Here is a 25,015-nt window from a genome sequence, read left to right on the forward strand (position 1 = left end):
ACATATTGGTTCCACTAGAGGGTGTTCCTTCAGAGCTGGGTAAGATTAGTGTAGTGCTCTATCCACATGGTGCCTCTATCCACATGGTTACCTCCTTTAACATCAAACTCAAAAGAATGCCTGCATAACTCCAAACCCGGCGACACCATCACTGACCACTGTGTCATATCCCTTGTGGAATTTTCTTAAAAACCCAGCTCCTGGAGTCAGGTGATTCTATGAGCATCTCATCTTTCAATTTGTCTGTTAAAAAAATTACATTTCTAGCCCTCACAGCTGCAGAGAAAAGCATGACAATAAGACCCCAAAAGGCTCAAAAACCAGGAGGCAAAAAAATAGATTCCCAAAGGTATTATTTATTAAAATCTCATGATGGGGGGGGGGCTTGTCTCATAATTTTTGAATGCTCAGGGTTGGCTATACTACAAGGGTTATATCATGCCTGCAGCTGCATTATGCCTCCCATTGAAATCAACATACGCGACATACGTTTATACAAGGGCAAACATTTTTCACCAGTTTTATTTTGCTTTTGGTTTAGACAATATCACGTTCTTCAATGGGGTCTTTCAAAATGTGGACAGCGTTGCATTGTTTTTTGGTAAGTGCAGACTCATGATTTGATATTTTTGGCAGTAAAAATAGCATGGAATTTGTTTATATAAAAAGAGCAGAAAAAACTCCTGAAATTAGAGATTTCCCTTAAAGCTAATATCTAAGGATTAAATTGTCTGCAGTTCCTAAGACCCCCAGAAGGGCTACTGCACTATGTCATTCCTTAGACCAGAGGTCCCCACACTGTGGGACGTGTGGAGGAACGTTTGTGAGGGAGGGCAGAGGAACGTTTAGGGGGGTGGGGCAGGACCCAGGCCAGCCCCCACCGATGGTGCGGAGGGAGTGACACCCAGCCCTGCTCCGCTCCCAGCTCTGCTTTGGCCCCACCCCCAGCTGCAGCTCCACACCTGGCCCCAGCACCGCCTCCAGCCTCGGCCCCTGGCTGCAGTTCCATTTCTGGCCCTGCTCCCAGCCCCAGCCCTGCCCCCAGCTACAGCCCCAGCCTTGGCCCTCTTTCCTCTGTCCACGTCCCTCCGCCTTGGGGAGCTACAGCCCCACTCCCGGCCCTGGGGAGGGGAACATACGGGGTAAGCGGCAGTGCGATCCTGAAAAGTTTAGGGACCTCTGCCTTAGACCCTGATCCTGCATTTGAATCCACGGAGGGGGACCCCAGCACCGACAGTATCATCCAGGTCTTTTCCATCTCTGAATATCATCCTCCTATGTCTATTCTCTCTTAGACTGCCTGGGTTCTCACTTCACTTGGCTCCAGGCCATATTCACTAACTTCCCTGCGCTGCTCCATTTCGTGAACAAAATGAGGTGTGTAACTGGACTTTGCCCCAGGGATTTCGAAGACTATGGCTGCTCTTGCCGGTTCGAGATGGAAGGGCTCCCTGTGGATGAAGCGGACAGGTGTGTTTTGTTCCTGGGAGATCGTTCTGCTGGGGTGGATGGGTGCGAGTGGAAAAGAACAAAGTGTGGTGAGAGGAGCAATGCTGAAATCTTGCAGCGACAGTCTGAAACTTAACACTTGGCTAAACTACTTATGGTCATAACCCTTAGCTTTACAAATGGATGATTGGCTCACATGGTAATATCCAAGTATCCAATCTGTGCTTACATGTAACCTCAACCAACACTGTCTCCAATGACCCACAAAACATTGGATATAACGTCGGTTATCCTGCCCTCCTAAATGATCATTGCCCTTTCTTGGTGCCATCCGTTTCCCCATTCACCGGCAATAACAACAGCTACTTTGCAGCACAGCCCTGGAACCACACGGAGCAGTAGCTTCCCGAAAGGCTGTTTTCAGTGGGCTAGGGATAATTTTAGGCCTGGATAATCCCATCCCCTGGATCTTCAGGCACGGATAGTAACCCCATATGTTGTGCTTCTCCCTTGCTGTCCACAGATATTGGGATTTATCATCCAAGCCTTTATTTCCCTGAATACTTTCAGCTGGCAAAATGTGGACCACTCTCCCCCTGAAATTAAAAGCAGGCATAGTCCACACCTCTGCACCCACATTTCCCTGTAACCCTGGCTGTGAAGCTGGGCTAAACGGGCTGCAAAAGGAAACCACTCCTGAGAGGCAGCAGATTCTCTCTGTGTACATGCTCATTGTCATAGTACTAGACCATCTAAACACATTCATAGGTTACAGACCATGGTAGCATCAAAGCACAAAGCTAGTCTCTTCATTTTACACGTGGGTAAACTGAGGCATGGTGTGATTAAGCGACTTACCTCAGAGCACACAGGACATTTTTGGCAGTGTTGGGAACAGAACCATAAACTCCTGACTCCTAGCTCTGTGCTTTAGCCTCTGCCCCTGGTGGACAGATCCTTGATGGTAATTCAGTCCGTGTTCTCCCTTGCTAGGCCAGTAAGGTAAAATATAGGACAGGAGGCGTCAGTGCTGAGAGTCCTGTTTCCTCATGGTCACTTGACTGGGGAACACTGGGAAAGAAATGCAACAAGGGCCAAGTCCTGCCCAGGCGTAGGTGGGGAAAGAGGTGATTTCATTTGCTAAGTGAGGAATGTTGTCATGGTTTAAAGAGCGTTAATGTAGATTTTTGCATGGAGATGAATCCACTGCAATCCCTCATCGTCTGAAGGGGAGGAAAATGGAATTTTTATCTTCCCAGCTGAGAAAAGCCACACAAAGTCCTCGTGAATGGCTTGGCAAATTGCTCTCTGAATAAAGGTGCTGACACTGAAATCAGAGCTCGATCCAGTGCAATGAACTGAGAGCTGAAACAGCTCAACGCTTAAACAGCCCCTCACTTATCATTTTAATGAAAAGCTGCCTAAATACAGAACATTAGAAGCTGCGGGACAATCTATCAGAGTCTTTGGCCCAAGAAAGATTCACAGACACGGCCTTTTCAAACAGATGGATTTGAAATGGGTTAGCAGCATCTCTCCCGTCAGTACAAAACCCACTGTATGGTATAAGAGATGCAGATGTTTGCTTTTCCATATACATATACAAGATACTGTTCAGATTTAGAGAACCTTTTTAAAGAGACACGGACACTGAAAACATCCTGCTAAAAAAAACAGTTCTGCCAGTGCCAGGATCTGCATTATGTAGAAGTTGGTCAGTTACTGAAGTCCATTCTCCATCTAAATTCCTTAAATCCTGATCTTCTAGTCTGAGACTGGAAAGATGAAGCAGAGAGCTCAAGAAACTTGCCCAAGGTCAAAGAGGCAATCAGTGGCAAAGCTGGCTTTAGAGTTAATGGGCCTGATCTCCACTCTATTACTCCAATTTTATATTAGTTCGACTGCATTGAACTTAATGGAGTTACACTGGTATTAAACTGGTGTGACCGAGGATCCTGAGATTTCAGCTCAGGTCTTTAAAGCGAAGTAGCTAAATAATACTTTGCTTTCATGGACACCTTCCACCGAAGGATCTCAAAGCACTTAGAAAATATTCATGAATTTAGCTTTTCAGCACCCCTGTGAGGGAGAGAAGTAACATTATCTCCACAATCTGACTGAGCCAATTCAGTCTCTGTGAATCTAGGCCTCAGTCTCTAAGGTATTTAAGTGCCTAAACCCCAGATTTAGTGGGCCTGGACTCTCTAATAGGCTTAGCATCCCCTCTCCTTCCGCTCATTGGCCAGCTCCCCGCCTCTGCTGGCTTTTATGAATCACAGTCTAAGGTGCCTATCCATCTCCATTCATGGTACAGGAAGCCTAGGCACCAAGCTCACAGTGTGTTCCTGTGTGCTAAGCGTCACAGCATTTAAGTACCTTTGTGAACCTAGGCCTGTGACATGCCAAAGGTCCTGCAGGTCGCCTGTGGTGGAGCAAGGAATAGGAACCATTTCTCAGTGGTCTCAGTCCAGCACACTTAATGTTAAATTAAGTGCTCTGCTGGATCAGGATCTTAGTCCTGTGTCTTAACCACAAAACCAAATCACCCTCCCCTAGCTTTCCCTTCTCTGATGCTAAGCGGCAAACCCCTGAACTGCTGCATGTTCAAATAATCCCATTAGCAAGAGTGAAATAAAGGACCAAATATAGAGGATGTATCCTTATATCCCATGAAGGTTATCCACCTATAAAGAGCACACAGCACTCTACTTTTACCCCACTGCTCTTTCATTTTACAAACCTGCACCTTTGACACTGTGGGTCTGCAGGGCAGGGCTCGCTAGCCTAGTACACTAGGTTTTGTACATGGTTTGAATTCACAGTGCTCAGCATTGTTTGTCTGCTTTCCAAACATCGCCAAGAGGCTCCGGTGAGGATTTCCCTGACCTGTTAGTGTAACAGGCAGGTCATCTTGGCGATCACAGACTGTAGCCGGGTCTTGGATATAATTGTGTTTGTCAAGCTGAAGACTCTGTCAAGGCTTTTCTATGGAATGTTGTCATTCCCATCTTTGTTTAATACCCCCACCCCCGGTACAACAGTGATGCCTCAAGTGCCGTCACACCATGGAAAGGGTCCAGCAGAGATAGCAGATGGATACCAGTGAGTGGAAACAATAGACAGGTCAAACATTCACCATTTGTTAGAACTGATGCTTCCTTTCATCCTCTGGGCCTTTTAGTGCTCACTCGTATTTTAAAGAGACAGTTACACGACAATACAAAGGGTGCCTGTCACTTGCTCCTGTTCTGTAGAGAACATTATTTCACTAGGAGGGTGGTGAAGCAGTGGAATGGGTTACCTAGGGAGGTGGTGGAATCTCCTTCCTTCAAAGTTTTTAAGGCCCAGCTTGACAAAGCCCTGGCTGGGATGATTTAGTTGGTGTCAGTCCTGCTTTGAGCAGGGGGTTGGGACTAGATGACCTCCTGAGGTCCCTTCCAACCCTGATATTCTATGATTCTATGGGATCAAACAGTCTGAATCCACCCAGTGTGGACACAGTCCAAGGCCTAGTAGGAGAGCCCTGTTCAGAAGCAACCCCTGGGATTCTCATAGCCTCAGACAAATCTTTTGTACCAAGACAAACATCCTAGGCACAGCCCATTTTAGGAGCCCTCCTACTTGCCTTGCTGCCGAGAGCCATGTCAAGGTCCCAGGCAGCACAGGGGCAATGGGACACACTGGGAGTGGGGTGGAATGAAACAAACTGCTCACAGGGTACAACCCTCCAGGGCCGTACACAACACCACCAACACCAACACCGTACACCAACTCCTCCTCCTTCTTCCATACACGTGGAGGAGGACATGGCGCTCACGTCACAGCCTTAATAATCTCTCTGAATACCTATGGCAGAAAGATACGTAGGATTAGCTGTTATGAGGAGGGAGAGGACCCAACACACAGAGAGGTTTAATGAACTCCCTAGTCCCATGAAGGAAGTCAGCTGTGTTCAAACACAGCAACTCCAAGTCCGGTGTCTTGGCCCAGGACAGCGGAAAGAAGCTTGCAGCTCCCTGAGCGATCTGGGGGTTGGGAAGGGTGCTGCTGGGGGCTGGGGCTGCCCCCAGCACTGGGCTGTCCTAACTTGAACTCTGTCTGCCATGGCTTTTGCAACAACCAGGAAATAGCTGGGGGATAGAAATGTCTCCTGTTGGCCCCTCTGGGCCAGGGACTCTGGAAAGAGGAACGAGCAGAGCCAGCTCTGTGCTTGGCAGGGAGACTCTCTGTGCCTTAGGGCTCCTCTGCACTGACAAAGTGTCAGGGGGCTGCAGCAAAGTGGGGAGCGGCAGACAGATTCTCGCTGCACCCTGCTGTGCTCAGTCTATTAGGCCTAGTCTGCCATGAGGGGAAAAAGGAATGAATGTTCCTTACTGATAAACTAGTCAGAAAAAAGGGTCGCCCCCCCCCTCTTTTCTCTCACAGGATCCTGTGCACCTGCCTGCTGCCCATCGCATCACCATCCCAAAGGGGAAGCAGGAAGCGAAACGAAAATGAGGGTGTGCGTCCCTGGCATTCTTTCAGTTGTATTTTTGGTTTCTTTGTTTTGTTCCCAAGCTGCTGTTTCCAGCACCGCAAATGCTACGAAGAAGCCATGGAGCTGGAGTGCTCCTGGGACCCTGCCAAGATTTCTATGGACATCAGCTGTCTTACCAAAAACATTACCTGTGGTAAGGTTCAAAGGGGACTGCTGCCTGTTACCAGGGCTTTGTACTGATCGGGGAAAAGGGGGGTTGCTTTTGTATTCATACAGCGTTAGCACAACGGGGTCCTGGTCTATGACTGGGGCTCCTCGGGGCTACAATTATATAAATGATAAATAATAATAATTCCAATTAATTTACTGAGAGCCATGTATAGACTAGGCAGAAATCACCTATGATTGTCTTGTAGGTCTAGGTACAGTTAATCCTGCCTGGTGTGGAGGTATGGCCTAGATAGCCTCTCAAGGTCCCTTCAAGCCCTGTGTTACGGCTCTCTGGATTACAGACTGCATGCTAGGGGGATCTAGTCACATAGCATGTTGGGGTTCTTAGGGATTGGCTTGTTTTGGCCTTGTTTTGAAATGGGATTATCTTGATTTATGGCTTATTGTGAAGTCGGGCTGCTTATTTACTGCATGAAAGTTGGCACCTGTGGAGAAAAGGGGCATTGAGATGACTTTGTAAGGGGAGGGAGCTCCGTTCAGCTCTGGTAAAAGCTGAGCAGATGTTACCATGATGTGCAGAAGTGATTTTTCACTCCTCTATATGGTTTCTATTTAAAACAATTTCTCATCTAGTCCTCTGTAAAGACCAGGGGCCAGATTTTGATCCCTGTTACACCAGAGTAAATGTAGAATAGCTAACGCATTGATAGCGCCACTCTGAATTAAGCCTGGTTTAACTAACAATCTGATCCCACAATCCTTTCTAGTCTCACACCATTTTTGCTTTAGCTCTGTCTTCAAAAAAGCACGTCTCGATGGGGAAAGTGTTTTTCTCTGTGTCCCTTTACTGGAAAATGGCAAAGGTGTTTTGTTCAAACTGAAAAAAACAAATATTGCCCTTGCTAAGGGTGTGAGCCTGGAAATAAATATTCTTCTCAAAGGTGAATTTGTCACAGAGTTCTCAGTGTGGGAAAACAGAAGGTTGTGATGGAAATTGTTTGGTAACCTGCACTGTAATGCAAAGTATGTTTTGTAATATCCCCTACAGCAAATACAATCAGAGCTGCACCACGTACTCTCTCTAGCCAGCAATAGCCAGTGGTAGAATAGAAAAAAAAACAGCATTTACTTTAAACGTCATCCTGAATTTCCCTAGGATAATTCAGTCTTATTGTTTTGTAAAGCCTGAGTTTATTTATCCTTGGTACTTGCAGAAATACAGTATAGGGTTATATTCTACAAAATGAAATGGAGCTGTCGATGGAAAGCCTGAGAAGCGAAGGCAGATGGTGGAAACAGATATTTCAATGGTACCTTGTCTGGATTTTTGTTTTTACTCCAGAGTCTGGGGATCCTTGTGAACAGCTTCTCTGCAATTGTGACAAAGCGGCTATTGAGTGTTTTGTCAATTCACACGTTAACTCTTCCTTGAACGGCCTGGATGTCTCCTTCTGTCCAGCTCAGGTTACAGGTAATAATAAAGGGCCTGATCTACTGACCATTCAAGTCAATGGGAATCTTTCCATCGGCAGAAAGGGCACCAAATTGGATCCAAGGAGAACAGTGCTGCTGCTGGTGTCTCGGTTTCTTATCCTGCAGATGGCATCAATGGCTGTCCTGTTCTCTGTTCCATGAATCATTTCCATTTCCCATGACTCAGTGAATCCTAGTGGTAGGAGGGTGTAGATTAATTCAGGTGATTTGACTAGATGGCCAGATCTATAGAGCAAGTTTGTGTGTGAATGGGGCCAGACTACAGTCCTGAAGGGTGAAGTCCTCTCTTTGCTCACAGTAAAGGCAATTCATGGGTGAGAGGGGAGACAAGCTTCCCCACTCTGCTCAGCTTATGGGACCCCTCCCTGGCATGGCAGAGTGTAGGGTAAGGTCAGGACAAGAGGGGTATTCATCTCCATTTCCATACATTGACCTTTAAGGCTGCCCAAAGGGTTGCTGAACTGGGCTACAATTTTATTACTATGAACACTTGTCTAGTGAGATGCCCCCAAACTCGTTTCAAATAGGTCATTGAACAGATTATGAGATGGCGACGACTTTTGGACACTCCGGCCTTGGGCTGGGTTTGAACTAACAGGGGCAGCTTCTCAGCCCAGCTCAGTGGCCATGTTTCCAAAAGTGCTTGGCAGTCTGTGCGTGTGCTTGCAGGAGTCTCAGGGAAGCACCAGAAACATCAGAGTGCCTAAAGGTTGTTACACTTAGCTCATTTACACAACCTTCTTTTATTTTAACCTGCCAAGTCTTTTGCCAACGTAAACTACTTAACGCTCTTGGTAGAGTTATTTCTCCCAGAGCCCGGCAAAGCCGGCAAGTGTCATCCCTACTCTATAGACAGGGAAATGGAGGGTAAGTGACAGGCCCAAGAGCCAAGAAGTTAGCACTGAAGCTGGGAAGTTCACCTCTACTGAGAGGCACCCAAATCAAAAAGCTCAGGGTTTTGATCTAAAAATAGTTGTTTCAACACAATTCTGTTTCACAAACCCGTTCAAAAGGTTTTGTTTTAGAGCCGCACTGAAACCTGAAAAATGGCTGCTAAATGGCACTACTGTCCTGCAGACAGCTCTGCTTAGTACTGATGTTAAAGGCAGGTCAGTGATCCCCCAGACTAGTTTGGGATTCAAAGGTTCCCAATTATATATCTTGATGGAACAGAGCCTTCATAAATCAAGAAATCTTTTCATTTGATGGTCTCCATGATGGGGCTCCACTCACCACACTGGTGCCTCCTACTGGTCACCTTAGGAATTAGCTCTGCAGGTTGGTACACCCACTCCCAGTGGTGCCTCGGCCGCCGGGACTTCTGCTCCCAGACCCACGTCACTCCAAGGAAGGCAGTGTTCTCTTCATGACACAGCCCTCTGGCTGTGTCAAGACCTGTGGTCCCCCCTTCCAGGGCAAGTGTTGCAGTCCAACTGTCCCACCACTTCTCTAGTGGGGACTGCAGCCAATTGTCTGGCCACTTCCCCAGTGGCCCCAGCACGTGCTTCGTCCTTGCCTCAGGATGCAAATCCCAGCAGACAGCCAGGAGCTCTTCTCTAGCTCCACCTGTCCTTACTAGCAGCACTTCTCTGTCCAGGGAGCTAGCTTCTGTCTGCCTACCAGGCACCCAGTTCTCTCTCCTTGAGCTCCAGGGTGTAACTGCCCTTGCTCTGCCCCACGGCTCTTCTTCTATGGACATGCTAAGCCCTGATTGGCTGTTTCTCGCAGCTCCTCTCCTATTGGCTGCTTCCTGCACAGCCTCCCTAGGGCCCTATTAACCATTTGCGTGCCAGTGGCCTCATCATAGTCACTCATTTGGTTACTTCCCTGTATAGCTGGCACTGTGTGTTTCAGGCTTTGAAAAAAATGCTTCCTAACAGTATATCAGCTATGATCTCTCTTCTTCTCAGAAACAACTAGCAAGAAAGGATTGACAACACTTCATGTGGAGGGTATGTCCTGAACTCTAGAATCCTTTGACTTTAATGTATTCAATTTATATCATCTTATTGATCACAAAAAAAGCTAGTGCACACTTCAGCAGAGAGATTCTTTACAGAAAAGCAAAGTGCAACACCTCTGTAGCAAGATGCTAAAATACAATGGGAAAATTTGTCAAATGTGTCTAAGGAGCCTAAGTCCCGTTTTCTAAGGTGACTCAGGCAGGTTCTTAAGTCACTTGTGTAAATGGGACTTAGACTTCTAAATCACTGAGTCACTGTCATATGGTGATTGATTCTTAAGAGGGAGCGGGGTCTAGTGCACCTGTGTCTGATTGCCTGCTGCCCAAATGGGCTTAAGAGAAAGCACCTGGGCCTTATAAAGGAGTAAACGGCAGCTGAGAGAGAAGAGCTGCTGAAACGGTTTAGAAAAGATGTAGCTGAGAGCCCAACGCACACAGGCCCAAGTAAGGGCCCGTGAACCCCTGAACTGAAGAGGAAGGACTGACTCAGCAGAATTTGGGAAGGGCTGATAACTGTGCGAAGAGGTTTGGAGCCAGACATACCAAGGAGGAGGGGCTATGCTCCATAGGAGTCTTGGGTGGAAGAGAGCTACTTTGGTCATATTAATAACCCAGTCCCCAAGAAGGTTGCTTGTTATTGGACATAAAATCTCTGTGGATTATTCCAGGGAACCACTGCAGGAAAAATTGAGGAAGGGTGCTGCTGAGCCATACTTGGCCAGCAGGGGGCACTACAGGCAGAAATGCCCTTTGAGAGGTGCTTTTGAAAATGTTACCCACAATGCTCCTAGTTTTAAGAGGTAGTTCTGTGTGTCCAACTACGGAAGAACACATTTATTTAAAAAAATACACTGGTTCAAATATCCAAATTCCCACATGTGTATAATATACACACACAAACACCACTGTTTTAAAACAGGCTGCCTCCCATATGTTAAAGATAGCAATGATAAAAGGGTCGGATTCATGCCATTTTTACGTGCACACTGTTCTAACTATACCGTCTTAGGGCCTGCTTCAGCAAGATACTTAAGCAAGTGCCTAATTTTAAGCATGCTCATGTGTTAAAGGTAGTGATGTTCTTAAGTACCTTGTTGAATTGGAGCCTTAAAGAATAATGATCATGAAGGTGTTTCAGTAAATGTTTTCAAAGGAAAGCTCTGTGGGGCAGGGCCTGGACTTTGCTCATGTTGCACAGCACTGACTGCAGGGCAGTGTCAGCGCTGAACAAACGGTACAGCAATCACGAACCGAAATAAATCAGGTTCCACTTGCACCAATATTGCTAATGACTCTAGTCATGTTACACTCAGTTGATGTCTCTTGAATTGCCCATGAGCTGATTGTGTTTTTACGGCTAGTGCATCGCTTTGAAATGAGACCTCCTTTATTTTTGCAGAGCTTCTTTACCACAAGAGTGATAAACCACTGCTGACAACTACTTCCATGACAGAAGGTTTGTGCATTGACTCTTCAGAAGAAAGATTTCCAACCAATTTCAGAAGCAGTGACATAAATAATCCAGGGGAAAGACTGAAATATGCTCGGAGTTAACCAAAAGGGCTAATACAAAAGAACCTACCATTGGTCCTGTGAGCCAATACAAGACTAAGTCCTAGAGTATAGCGTTTTGGATTTGTAGATGCCCTCTGCTGGGAGGACTCACTTTAATATTTTATATACAATACAACACACAATGACAGTCTCCAGCCAGAATCATTTCAATGCATTGGAATGTGCCTGTGTCATTCTGATGTCATGAAGTCACTGCTTAGCTCTTACTCGAGGAAATTAGTCAATGAAGTCAACGGGAGACTTGCCTTAATAAGAACTTCAGGCTTTGACTCATAGTGAAGTCATAGCATTGGGATGGGGGGGCAGGGGACGGACAAAAAAGATTTCACTGTAAGAGGACTCCAACTTTAGCCGTTGAGCCAGCAGAGCTGCTCCTTGAACAGACCGTGAAAGGGAATGGGTCCTAGCTATGTAAAGCACAGTGTAAATCTGTGATGTCATGGGAAGTGGTTTTACCTCTGCCCTCCATGCAGCGAACGTATGCTGGGCTGTTGCGGGTGAAAGCGAATGCTCACCTTAGAGAAACACAGAAGAAAAGCCAGATGAATGTGTTTCTCCACAGCCGAACACGTCACTTGTGGGGAGCAGGGGAGGCTGCCGCTTTGAAGGATTTCCCACATAGAGGGCGGGCCATGGGAGTGCATGGTCTGTTATTGCTTCAGGTATCAGCAAGAAGGGGAGCTGGGCAACGCAGACAGGCTGGACAGCCTCTGCGCTCCCAGGCCAACTACACGGTCACCAACGTGTCTGATCTCCACTTGGCAGAGCCCAGGTGCTTTTTCGGAATCTGGGTCCCTGTCCAGTGGGGTTGCTCTGAGCCATCACACCAAGCACAAGTCTGGAAGAGTAGAAAATCCCAAGGTCACCTGTGAATGTTAGGACAATACTATGCGGTTTTGTTTTTAAAGGAAGTCCACATGCGGCCAGCAATACCAGCTTGAAAACCCCCACTTCTGAGTGTAAGTGATATTGTTACTTCATAGCTGTCCTCCCCTTGTCGTACGCCAGCTCTCTTACTTTATCATTTGCGGCTTGCTTTTCTGATCAGACAACAACTCCCGTCTCGGTTTGTGTATTTACAGCTACTCCCAGAGAGCTCAGCAATGCATGGGGGAGAACGCCCAAAGAAGAATGTGAGTGGTAGTTTCTGTATTTGCACATCTGTAATGGTCCTTTTAAAAAAACATAACGATAATTTGCCATATGTAATTAACACATCAGCACGAGACCAAAAATATCTGCAGCAAATATAAACCTTTATTAGGAAATTCGCAAAGTTGGAAACACTGCTTGTAACACAGCTAGTAAATGTATCTAGTGAACATAGGGTGGGATTCTGAAAAGCACTGAGCTCTGGACCACCTCTGCTCCGATTGATATCTATTGGCGTTTTCCCATTGACCTTGTGGGAGCAGAGTGCCTGTATTTAGAGGGCATCTATGCTTCTTTACATCAAAACACCCCAGAAGCGAACGCTAACTACCATGGTGTCAATATTCAGACACCAATTTTAGGGTCATTTATGATCTGCATTTCTAAAGAATTAAAAAGCAGGCAAAAAAAAAAAAGCACTTCGCAGGATGAATTTAGCAGGCAAAGGTAGTGCTGCCTAATGGTTAGGAGAGGGGAATTGGATTTCATTCCCAGCTCTGTAAATGACTTTCTGGTCAACCACAGACAAGCACTTAAGAATCCAACCCAGTTGTCCACTAATTATGGGTGAACATCTTAAAACTTCCACAGGGACACTATTGAAATTTTGGGCCTTAGCATCTTAGGTTTACTCCTCTGTAAAATGGGTGTGCTATTATACTTCCACTTTAGAGTGGTGTTTGTGGGGCTTATTAGTAAAGTAAAAAGTATTGCAAGCACCTGGTGACAGGTGTATTTTATAATGGGATCAAAACCATTTATCATTTTATCCACAAAACACATTTTCGTCTACTGCAAATTGAAGAGAGAATACAAAACTCCACTGGTGACATTTTCACTTTTTCCACCCTATCACAAGGCCTTGTGCAAAGGCTGCATTCACCATCTTTGCATTTCACCAAGGTTTGTATTTCCTTACAGTTTGTTTTCTGATAAACGACTCACATTTTCTGTCTTCAGTAGCTAGTTCTGCTCAGCCCAGTGACATGGTCCTGAGGACTGCCAAAGCAGGAGGCAAGGAGGTTTTAGTGGTGGTTGTATTTTTCTGGCAAATCAGTCACTGTAAGCGCCATGTGGTCATACAGTGGCATTAGCAGTAGTCAGCTGGCCTCTGCAAAGCTGCCTACTCACTGACCCTGCCCCGCAGTTAACGAGCAGTTTAAAGCTCGAGCTCAAGCCAAACCTGAAGTGGGATTCTCAGACTAGTCGCTATGTTGCCAGCATGGCCTGATCCTATAGCCAAGCTCTGAGCATGGCTAAGACTTGGCTTAGGTGCCTCACTCCAGGGAAGGGTTCAGGCAGAGGATCCTGAGTGGAGGGAGGATTCTATCTTTGACCCGTCCACCGGGGTGTACCAGCTCAGCTAAGCCTCTCTCCCTGGCATTGCATCCTAGCTAGCTTGGATAGCTCCCTACTCAGCTTACTGACTCCTAAGGCTCCCTCTCTTAGGCCATAACTTGCCCATGTATTGTACGGGGAGCTGGGGCACCTAACTTGGGGCTGAAGATTTCATTAGCAGGCAAGTCTACTGGGGTTTAGGCATCAAAGCACTGAACAGAGCAAATGCCTACATCCCTTTGAGGACCATCGCCTTAGCAACTCTGTGCCTCAGTTCCTCATCTGTACAATGAGGTCATGACGATGGTTGGTTGGTTGTTCGTTCTTTGAGAATCTCAGATCAAAGCCACTAAACAAGTACAGTTTGTTTGGTTCACTATCCTAGTGGTTCTGCTTTCCTGTCTAGTTATTGCAAGAGATCACGAAGGCATATTTGCTTCCTTCATGGATCCCACACTAACAGGTAAGTGAATCTTAGAGCTTGACTACATGGTGTCACAGAGCAGACTACAGGGGTGAGAATAAACCTGCAGATGTGTGACAATAGCATGGCAGTTGGTAACACAATGGCATTTGAAGTGATTATACTATAGTAATATTATGGCTGACCTGCCTTGAATTTTTTTTTTTAAATCATCTTTCGTGGGAGAAAAATTGTTTTTTTAAAGAGATAGACAAGTTAAAAATCTCATTTAAACTACAAGTGTTAAAATTGAATTGGACATTTCACCATTTTTATGTTGTTTAGCTTTTGCCTTTTACTGAATTTGAGCACTGAAACTAGACCTGTCATTTCCGTTTTCTGGCACCGTCAAGCAGCATAGTGCAATGTCAGGATTGCAGCCTCTGCTGGAGAATCTTTCAATCAAGGCAAAGAACCATTTTCAGTGAATGTTTTTGAAATTTCACAAATTATTTCTAGCTGCGATTTCAAAGGCCCAAACAGGAGTTAATTGCCCTGTGTGCCTTGACTTCAATGCACTTTGTGCCTTTGAAAATCTAACCCTCCATTAACATCAGGTTTTCTAATACAATGATCCTTTAAAGCACATTCATAGATATTACTGCCAGAGGGGACCGTTATAATGCTCTTTTCTCACCTCCTGCACAGCATTGCATAGAATTCTTTCATGACCTAAAAGCTGCTTAATGTTTTGCAGTTACTACAGTGAAGATCGCAGCCACACCAGCAGCTGCAACTGAAAGTAAGGAGACAGCACCATGACGCCTGGTTTGATATCCTGCAGCACCCTTTTATTTTCAGTTGACCTTTATGAAGCTGATTCAGGTGGACTGAACTGGACCAGGGAAATTTCAGGTGACACTGAATATGGGAGGGGGCCGCAGGGGGAAGAAGCAATTTTTCATCTGTGCCATCTCTGACTCAGGTATTAAAATTATTTGTACTGCAGTGGTGCCCTGGGTTCCCAGTCAGGGATCAGGGCCCCTTGTCCTAGGCCCAGTATAAAGACATACCAGAAAGATGTGTCTCTGCACCAAAGAGGAGTTATCCGCCAAGTTCTTGGGAGATTGCTACAGTTCGGTATAGAACAAGCACCTTCGGAGTTCTAATCCTGCCTCTGAGACTGGTGTACTCCAAAGCTGTCAACAAGTCATTTTACCTCTCGGCCTCAGTTCCTCCATCCGTGCAATGGGGAGAATACTCGTATTAATGATAGTGCTATTTCTCTGTACTGAGAGGGGTCTAGCACACTTTTGGGTACTGTATAATAAACAATAATATTAATGCTTTCAAACCATTTCCTAATAAACATGTGTTGCACAAACTAACTCCACCACCTCAGCAGATGGTAGTTAGTGACCCAGTTGGCACCCCCAGTGGAGAAGCCAAAGGACAGAATGAGCATGGAGACTGAACTACCTTCTCACCCCTGGCAATTTGGTTCCTGCAGGTCAGGTGTGAGGCAGATTGGCAAAGCAGTGAGGGGCAGCCAGTGTTGTCTGGTCTGTGTATAGACACAGTACTTCAGTCTTGATGGATCTCAATGCAGCTTTCACCAACTCTAAGTTTGCTTAAACACAAAAACGTTAAAGGTCCAACATACACATCCCAAAATCTCTGGGCATCACACATAGCAATCACTGTTGTCTGGAGTGTGAAGTGCTGTAACTGTTCATGGTGAGATGCCTGCAAGTAAAGTGTCCTAACTCTGATTATACTGTGTATGACTATTGAGCATTGCTCATATTTCACTGCGTCACAACCAGGTAAAGCAACCAGCAGCCCCACTAGCACTGAGCAAAGCTTCCTGGATTAAACTTGGCTGCCCCCCTGAAAAAATGCATACTTGGGTTGACCAAAGCTGCACAAATTCACATGCAACACACCAGACTGGCTCAGGAAAAGAAATTCTGAAAAAAAGTAAAAATGTTTCATTTTTGGCATTTTAAAAATTAAACGTTTCAATGTTTTGATTTGAAATGACTTTGGTTTGAATTTTTCTTGTTTTATTGAAAAGGTAAAATAAAACAAAACCAGCCCTTGAAAATGAAACAAAATGTTCGGTTTGGGGTTGAATAAAATGTTTCATTTGACCTGAAACAACTTTTTTTTTTTAAACTTTTTGTTCTGCCAGAAAAATGCTCATTTAGTGTTGACCCAAAGCTTTTTTAAAAAAGTTAAGGTTCAGCCACTGAACCAAAAAATTAGTTCTTCACAGAGCTCTAAGTCCAACCCACGTGAACCCCACTAAGTAACTGGTAAATATTTTATTGTCAGTTCCTTTCTTCATGTGCCCTTCTGTGTGCTTTCCCTCTCACGGAAATCTCCCAGCCTCATGCCAAGGCTACCAGTCTCCAACAAGACTCGCTGAGCTCCAAAAGCAACAATAGTGTGAAAATACAGGGGAAATACAAGAGAAAATAAGTGAATGGAGCCACTACTCTGTGCTCTACCTTTCAGAGTCTCTTCACATTCTCCTGACTCACCCGCCAAACCTGAGCTAGATGAGTGTGTCACCACCTCTCCTGCTGCTATTCAGTTCAGCATCACTGGGCTACTTTGGTGGGGTGATGGACCAAGAACGGAGGAGTGATGAACTTAGGAAACAAACACTGACCTGCACCTTTTCTGGTTGCCCAATCATCTGGTTATGTCATTTAGCTACCTGGGATAATCCTTCACCTTCCAAGTGTAACATGCATTCTTTTTAACCTGTAATAAACATGGGTTACTCTTATTGCCATCTTTAACCAGCATGACTCTAAGATATGTAAGAAATGTGAAGAAATTAACAAGAGTGGGAATTCGGGGTTTCTTTCAATGACTGGTGCTTTAAACCAGGTCTGTCTGGGATTATTACTCTGTCCTGTTGTCTAGGAGACCAATTTACTTACCATTTAAATGGGTGTGTTGTTAGTGATTATCCTGCTATTTCTCCTTCTTGCTTTTCTTTTTCTCCCCATCAGTTCAGAGGGGGCAGGAAGGCGATTTAATTGTAAATGTACCTTCAGGAGTTACAGAGGATGCTTTCCCGATGGAAGGGCCAACCAGAGCCACAGCCAGTATTAACTCAACAGGGCCAGATGTGATCCCCACTGAAAACGATCCCCCCACGACAATAGAACAAGGTGAGGGTACAACAAATGAAATTCATTTTCTGTTTCAACTTAAACCACGTCCCTATTCCCCGTCACAGCTACCCAGGCCCAGTATTTCCCAAGCCATGTGGAGTGGCACTGTTCCCGCCCTAGATTTATGTATTATCCCTATATGGACCTCCGAGAATAACATTGGCTTTACTCACAGCAGCAGAGCAGAGATCAGAAGAGGTCATCGACCAAGGCTATAAGCAGGTCTCACCCAGCCTATTCTGTTTGGAACAAAACTTTTTGTCCACCCACAAGTTTTAAAGGATTTCAGTCACATTGCTGGCTCAGTGCCTCTGCTTGAGGATACGCTATTGATAGTGGACTGAGGAGAGCACCCTCTTGCCTTCGTGCGACTCTTTCTAATGCGAGTTAACGTATATCATGTGATCTGCAGAGACAAGCTTTAAGATAGGAGAAGCGAGCACAGCTTCCTCTGCGATATCCCCAGAAGTGACACTCGCTGAGAGGGGGCCTGATGAAGCTATCAGACAAGGTAGACGTAATGGTTTTCTCAGTTACATCTAATGAAAAATGGGTCTCGGTGTATAGCGAAGGTACCTTTACAGATGGTTAGGCTGTTATAAACCTGTTACGGACATGGATAGCATGTGTTATTGATGGTTACAAGCTTCTCAGCAGTGATGTAACAATCTCTCTAATACCTTCTGCTGAGGTGCTTATCACCATCTGTAAGTGTTGGACTGTACCATTCTATGATTTCCCAGTTATTAACATATATAACTCATTAACCCCTTACAAGCTATTTGCAAATGTACCTTTAAAATAAAAGGTGGATAAAAACGCACTCAGAGAAGGGATGTTCACTTGCTCTGTGTTTTTAAGCAAGTTTAATTTCCAGTCTAAACGACCCTGTATTGCCTGCAACTATCAGAGGCAGTACGAGGACTTTTTTTCCCCTCCCAAACCCCCTCTCTGCTCCGTGACAGCGCCACTGTCCTTCCAGGCTCCCCATCTCAATTTTATTTTCAGCACCTCTGTGCAGAGTTTAGAGAGTTCCCCAAGACAGTTGAGAGTGGTCATTCTTGCACACCCCAGGTCTCAGCATGCTTCATCAGGAGATCTCCCCTGTGCGTTAGACATGGTGAGAGGAATGGCCCCAAAGCTAGGGGTCTGTGGATAGTCAGGAGCAAGAGGGCAGGGGCAAGCCAGCATTTCTCAAACGATTGAATTATTTAAGTTGACTTTTCGATAATAATTACTCATATTCTGGTAGTGCTCAGAGAGCCCAGTCTGGGATCAGGGCCCTGGAGGATGAGTGGAACCAGAGAAAGAGGGTCACATTTCAGAAGGGACATAGTTTGGGGTGACACCAGAGGCTCAGGAATGCAAGCTGGGGCCAGGCTGTACCAGACAAACATGGGTCTCTCGGCACGTAACAGTGAGAAAGATTTCTTTCCTTCAGTTCTGACTGTTTGCTGCATCACTAATTACTAAGGCCCCATTGTGCTGAGCACTGTGGAAAAACCCTGTAGAAACGCAAACTCTGCCCCAAAGGTCTCTCAGGAGAAATAGACAAGACAAAGGGAGTATTATCACTGTTTTACAGCTATGGAGACTGAGGCATAGAGGGACTAAAGTGATTTACTGGGGATCACACACGAAGTCTGTGGCAGAAGTGGTGATCAAACCCAGATCTGAGTCTTAGTCCAGAGCCTTAACTGCAAGACCATCCCTCTTCTCAATAGGCAGTTAACAGGTTGCTCGCTCCTCTGGTAGCCAAACTTAATTAGGATCATTTTTAAAGTGGACCATGGAGGAATGTCACACACACATATCACCTTAGCATTAATGGCATACGTGGGTTAACTGGCACAAATTCCATTTTGAAAAATGCTCCTATTGCAGCCCGGCAGGGGATTATTTTGTTAATCCCACTCCCGTCCTGCCCCACAATATCCACTCCCACCCGCTTCCACATTGTTGGGGGAATTTTTATCCTGCTCCCACTGTTATGGCAGCAAGTCCTGCAGGACTCATAGGATCCCTGTCCTGGGGCAGTGCTCTAGCTCCTACTGTTCCTTCCTTCAGACACAACATAGCCATTGTCTTGCTCCCATTCTTTCCTCTAAGTAAGCTCTAGATTTTAATCAATCCGTTTTCAGAACGAGTCAAACCTTAATGCATTGCATTCTTATTTCTGACCATCTTAAAATGGCTTTGAGAACCTTGGGAGAAAGACCCACTTTAACCTGAAACATTACCTAAGTGCAAAACATTAACATCAAAATCCCTTTAAATTTGCATCTTACACTTGCAGAGTGAAAAAAAAGCTTTCCCTTAATGAAAGTCTGTGTTCCCATTTTGACTATTCTCTGCCTCTCTTTTCTTAATTATGCCCAGCTGGCATAACGACATTTAATTACTCGCCAGTGCCTTTGTACAGGAGATCTCATTTCATCTGCCTTTTCCTTCTCCACAAAGAAATAGTCATTAGAATCTATTCTAAGCAAAGGCCATTTGTGCTCAATGTAGGACAGCCGGTTTAAAAACAATTACATGGAGATAATATGGGAGTTTACCAAAGTTTGGGGGTTACTTCAGCTAGGTTTAAAGTTGGCAATGGTTTTGGTTCAAGGATAGAAATATTGGGATGGTCTTTAAGAATAGCACCAAATAAAATAACTGAGTAAATGAAGGAAAATCTAATCCTAATGAAAAGGCAGACGCAGGATTTCTCAAGTCATCTAAAACTACAGTTGTAGTCCCATGAGTCTAATTTGACTGAACACATTTGACCTCCTTTAACAGTATGCTACTACAGCCGTTATTTCTGTTATGCTCATACCTAGAGGTCCTGAAGACACACAGTAGAAAGACTGTAACATTGTATAATTATGTATTTGTATTACCATAGCGACTTGGGGGTCCTAGTCATAAATGTGCTTCTCCCGTACTAACACAGAACAAAAGCTGATCCAAGAGGCTTACAGTCTTGCATGCAATTCTGCTGAAGACCCTGTGAAGCATGTGGTATTTGGAAATACATACAAGTTGTAAGCCACTCACCATTTTTATGAAAATCAGCCGGTAAATTCAGACCCATTCCAGAGGACCCTGGGTAATTAGAGAGACGCTCAATAAGGTTCTGAGGAGAGAGAGAGGTGGATTATGGAAGGCAGAAACTATGTAAAACGAGTAAGAATTTGAGGGAGTCTGTGGTAGCGCTGAATGTTCCAAAGAAAGAGAAGACATGGGCTCTGCCCTGAAGAATGTCCAGTGTCAAACTCTGCATGTTACTTAGTAAACAAAATGTCTCTCTTTGCAGTCTGTGACAGATTCACCTTTCTGCAAATGAGAGGGAATGGAAAGGTGAAGCAGGAGCTGCTTCAGCTAGGAGAAATGCTGTTTTGCTTGACTGATCGATGCCCACAGGAATTTGAATCTTATGGTTGCTACTGTGGCCAAGAAGGAAGAGGTTATCCTACAGATGTACTGGACAGGTGCCGGCTCTTCAACAACCTTCTAGTTAGCACTGTCTGTTGTTAATCATGTGTATTATAGTGGTGCCTAGGGCCCACCCAAGATCAGGACTCCATTGTGTTAGACCCTGCCCTGAAGAGCTTTTCTAAATAGATAAGACAGAAATGGTAGGGAAAAGGCTAAACCAGGGGTTCTCAAACTGTGGGTCATGACCCCAAAGTGGGTCGTGACCCTGTTTTAATGGAGTCATCAGGGCTGGTGTTAGACTTGCTGGGGCCTGGGGCCAAAGCCTGAGCCCCACTGCTTGGGGCCAAAGCCAAAGCTCAAGGGCTTCCACCCTGGGCTGCGGGGCTCAGGCTTTGGCTTCAGCCCTGGGCAGTGGAGCTCATGTTATAGGCCCCCTGCCTGGGGCTGAAGCCCTTGGGCTTTGGCTCACCTGTCCGGGGTGGGCAGAGCTCAGGTGGGCTGAGGCTTCGGTCCCCCATTCCTGGGGTCACGTAGTAATTTTTGTTGTCAGAAGAGGGTCATGGTGCAATGAAATTTGAGAACCGCTGGGCTAGACTGTTCAAGCATAGCAATCAGTGGGATTGTGACAAATGTAATGTTAATGTCTCAGATTTGAAGGGTAGAGTGGTTAGGAGGGGCAAGGAGGGCACAATAGGTGAGGAGAGGGAGGGGAGGAAGTATGAGGAGCAGGTGTGGAGTGAGGCTGAGGTAAAGCATACTCAAGAAATGGATGGGATGAATAGTAACTTGCAGATAGACAAGTTAGTCTGTTAATATAGATCTATGCTGCACTATCCTTTTGAAGAATGTAAACACCAGGCGTGAAATCCTGACCCCATTGTGGAGTTTTGCATTTACTGGAGGATACATCTAAGAATGAGATAAAATTAGAGAAAATTCACACTAACTCTAAGGAAAGGGAAATCTTTCTCAGGGTGAGGTCCAGTAGCACGTTGAAACGTCACCCTAGGGGAAGAGATGGAAGTCCTGAGCCATCTCAAGTTTGACTACTAGAATACATATTGTAAGGAACTAGCAGGAAAATAGACTCTCTGAGTATAGGTCTTCTCCAGTCCTAACTTATATGACTTATTCCATGGAAGGATTTAGCCCTCACGATACTAGCAGTTTCCAAGTTGTCAGTAAACTAAAGTCTTAGGGAATATGAGAGACAGATGCCCAGTTTTTGAAAGGATTACTTACGCAATTTATTACATCAGACAAGTAAAAAAAAAAAAAAAAAAAGAGTCCGGTCTCCCTTCCAAAGAACTTGCAGCTGAATAAAGACAAAAGCAAGCGACTCTGAATGAATGAGAAAGTAATAGTAAGATGATGAAAAGCTTTATTTAACAACTTGTTTGGATAAGAAACATTTTTCATCAAAGGTTAAAACAAATGTATTCCCAGTTTCAAGATGCAATGAAAATGAATAGCCAAACAATAGCAAATACTGTGTGCTCCAGGGAGATGAGTTACTTTTAAGAAAGGTAAACATTTGTTCTTTGTTTTAGGTGCTGTTTTTCCCATCAATGCTGTATGGAACAAGTTAAAAAACTCGGGTGCCAGACAGAGGGAAGTTTGAGATCTGAAGTTGTATGTTTAGATCATAAACCAAAGTGTAAGTTTGGTCTGATGATTAAATTAATGACATTCCCCTTGAGCAAAATAGAGATCAGTGTAGAAGCACACAACTAGAACAGAATCACAGAAGTTAGAAACCGGAAAAAAAAGGGGGTTATATTAACAGTGCTCTGAGAGCCATTTGGAATTGGCCTTAAGTAGGCAAAAAGTGATCAAGTTTAGGTTAGGCTTAGCTAGAATGCACTAGCTAAGCTTGTCCTAAACCTGAGCACTTTTCCTAGTTAAGCGAAACAGTGTTGTCCACAGAGCACTGGTGGCTCTCAGGGTATGGCTGGCTTCTATCAGTAGGTGGGCACCTGAATGCAAACTGGTCAGTTTCAGAGTGCTAACATCTCCAAGTCCCACTGAAGTCAATGGCAGCTGCAGTTGCTCAGCATCTCTGAAAAATCAGATGACTTGTATTTAGATGCCTAACGATGGGTTTAGAAGCCTGAGTTTGAAAACTGTGGTTATAGCTTTACGATAAGTGGTGAGCTGACGACATGTTTTTAAAGCTGCTTACACCAATTACGATTTGCTGTCAGCCATTTTCAACTTTAAAACCTCCCTTTTAAGGCATTGGCTGGAGCATGTGCGAGAAGCTGCTGTGTACCTGTGATAAGACAGCTGCTGAGTGTATGGCTGCCGCCTCTTTCAATGAAAGCTTGAGGTTTCTAACCAGGCGAGCATGCCAAGAGAATACAGTCTCATGTCGGAGCGGAACAGCTGAAAGGCCTGCAGGTGACGCTGGAGTAGGCACCAGAACCTCCAGCTCTGAGGAGAGCAGCGAGGAGGCAGGTCCGTGGAGGAGTGCTTTAAGAAGAATAAAGAGAGCTGCACGCCACCCCCGGGGAAAAGCCAGAGCCACACCACAGGAGAGATAGCCAAGTCTCTATATCCAACTGGGAAGTGGCATGGGGGGTGCCACCATCAACCGCTGCGTGTCCTATTTTATCTTATCTTTGTAAAGTCTCTTCTACATTTTCGTACAGACCCCAGATTGAATTACAGACTAGGTAATGGGTTATATACATTAGGATATAGAACTCTGTTCTACAGGGAAACGTGCCCTAAGGACCATTTCCATCTGTCTTACATGATTATTTGAAAGTATCCAGTAGTTTTGTTCAGCTGTTTTGTAAAGACCCCTCTCGTCAGGTGACTGATTTTTCCTAACACCTCCGGCACTTGGTTACAATTTATTTTGTTTTGTATTGGAAATGAGATGTCTCTCACTGGAAACACACACACACACACACACTATTGAAGGGTTGGAATTAGAATTTGATACATTTTCCTATTACATGCCACTGTGTGTGTAGTTAATGCAGAACTCCTCCATGATTGTAAAATACTAAGCTTAAGATCCATGCTATACTAGTTGCGTAACTATGGTAACACTTTCTGGCCAATATCCTTCTTGAATATTCAGGGACGGGGTGGGAGGAGATGAGGAAAATCTGTCAAGACACGTCTCCAAAAAAATGAGCAGATGTCTGCGGTACCTCTACAGAGGTCACCCATCCAGGCTTCAAGGTGTCACAGAGCACATGTTCTCCCTTCAACAACATGGAGCCCCTTCCTATTACACCTTTGGCCGGCTGAGGCCTTAGTTTCCGGTCTATCCCCATTCGCTGTGAATTTTCTTGCCCCGCCTCCTACTGGCTCTGCATGTCAACGGGCAATTGTAACATGCTGCAGAGTTTTATAGGTCTCCAATTTCCCTTTTGTATATTATGTAGACAGGGAGCACAGTGGCATCTTCTGATCAGAACTCATGCACGGGGGCCAAATGATGTGGGGAAGCCTGCATTTCTATTGGCCATGCTGTGACTGTTCTTTGGAGAAACAAACTTCAGCTTCCAGGAATATGGCATGATGCCAACAGTACTAATTTAATAGATTGCTCAAATTAAACTACATTTTTCCTTCCTGTGGCCCACTGTCACGCTTCCCTTATGCCATCTGCATGGAATCAGTGGAGTTACACTGTTAAACTATAGCAGCAAATCAGCCTCTTTTCTGTCCCCCTTTTAGAAAGCAAAACAAAACACACCATTGTGAGCTGTAGTGAGACCTTTGAGGAGTGGGTGGGAGAAAATTAAAAATCCTTATTCCCAGAATCATTGAAAAATTGAACTGGGAACAATAGCAAATCTAGAGTACTCTGCACTTTTTGCTGCTTTCTGTGGCAGGTACGATTTATTATTATTATGATGGATGGTTCCAGGCCTTTCCATTGCAGAGTTTTCTGAATGACTTGCTTAATAGGACAACACTGATTTATATAGGTAAGGCTATTGCTACTTAGCAGCTAAGCAATGAAGTACACACAATGAGGTGTTAATTTCAAAACTTTGATGTGACCAATTAAATGTTAATGCTAGGAAGCAACTTATCTACTTAATCAAATCTCACTGAGAGTTAAATCAACAGCAGCTTCATTGCTTTCGATGCTGGCATATGTTCTGGCATCAATTTTAATCTCATTGCTTCATCTCAGTTCTGATTAGAACCAACAGTGCAATGGGATCCATAGATTTTAAACCCAGAAGAGACCACAATCACCTCCTCTAACCTCCTGCATAGCAAGACCATAAAATGGCAGTCAATGGAACTAGTCAGATATTTCAGAATGAGTAGGGACGTGTGTATGTTTCAAAGGTCAGGGTCTTGAACAGAACAGGCTCTTCCCTCCAGTCCATTCCATGCTTTGC

The 25,015-nt window shown here is 45.0% G+C and overlaps 1 protein-coding gene across 1 annotated transcript; it reads left to right on the plus strand.

The window, feature by feature from the left end:
- The first annotated feature begins 1,347 nt into the window (after window positions 1–1,347).
- On the plus strand, window positions 1,348–23,666 carry OC90 (otoconin 90). Its single transcript, XM_074942943.1, has 14 exons — window positions 1,348–1,470; window positions 6,007–6,119; window positions 7,440–7,568; window positions 9,502–9,543; window positions 10,954–11,010; window positions 12,038–12,088; window positions 12,212–12,262; window positions 14,026–14,082; window positions 14,780–14,824; window positions 17,049–17,210; window positions 17,626–17,724; window positions 20,518–20,692; window positions 22,190–22,296; window positions 22,875–23,666. Exons 1-14 carry the CDS (start codon window positions 1,373–1,375, stop codon window positions 23,180–23,182), a joined length of 1,494 nt encoding a protein of 497 aa, XP_074799044.1. The 5' UTR covers window positions 1,348–1,372; the 3' UTR covers window positions 23,183–23,666.
- The last annotated feature ends 1,349 nt before the right edge of the window (window positions 23,667–25,015 follow it).

Source organism: Natator depressus, chromosome 2 (assembly GCF_965152275.1).
Source record: "Natator depressus isolate rNatDep1 chromosome 2, rNatDep2.hap1, whole genome shotgun sequence".
Lineage (NCBI taxonomy): Eukaryota > Metazoa > Chordata > Testudines > Cheloniidae > Natator > Natator depressus.

What these genes read in the sequence shown, in the direction of transcription:
- OC90 (XM_074942943.1), top strand. Translation starts at nt 1,373, where the DNA reads ATGAGGTGTGTAACTGGACTTTGCCCCAGGGATTTCGAAGACTATGGC. An exon ending in GAGAACGCCCAAAGAAGAAT is followed by an intron (nt 12,263 to 14,025) that starts GTGAGTGGTAGT and finishes TTTCCTGTCTAG; the next exon opens with TTATTGCAAGAGATCACGAA. An exon ending in CCCCACGACAATAGAACAAG is followed by an intron (nt 17,211 to 17,625) that starts GTGAGGGTACAA and finishes TGTGATCTGCAG; the next exon opens with AGACAAGCTTTAAGATAGGA.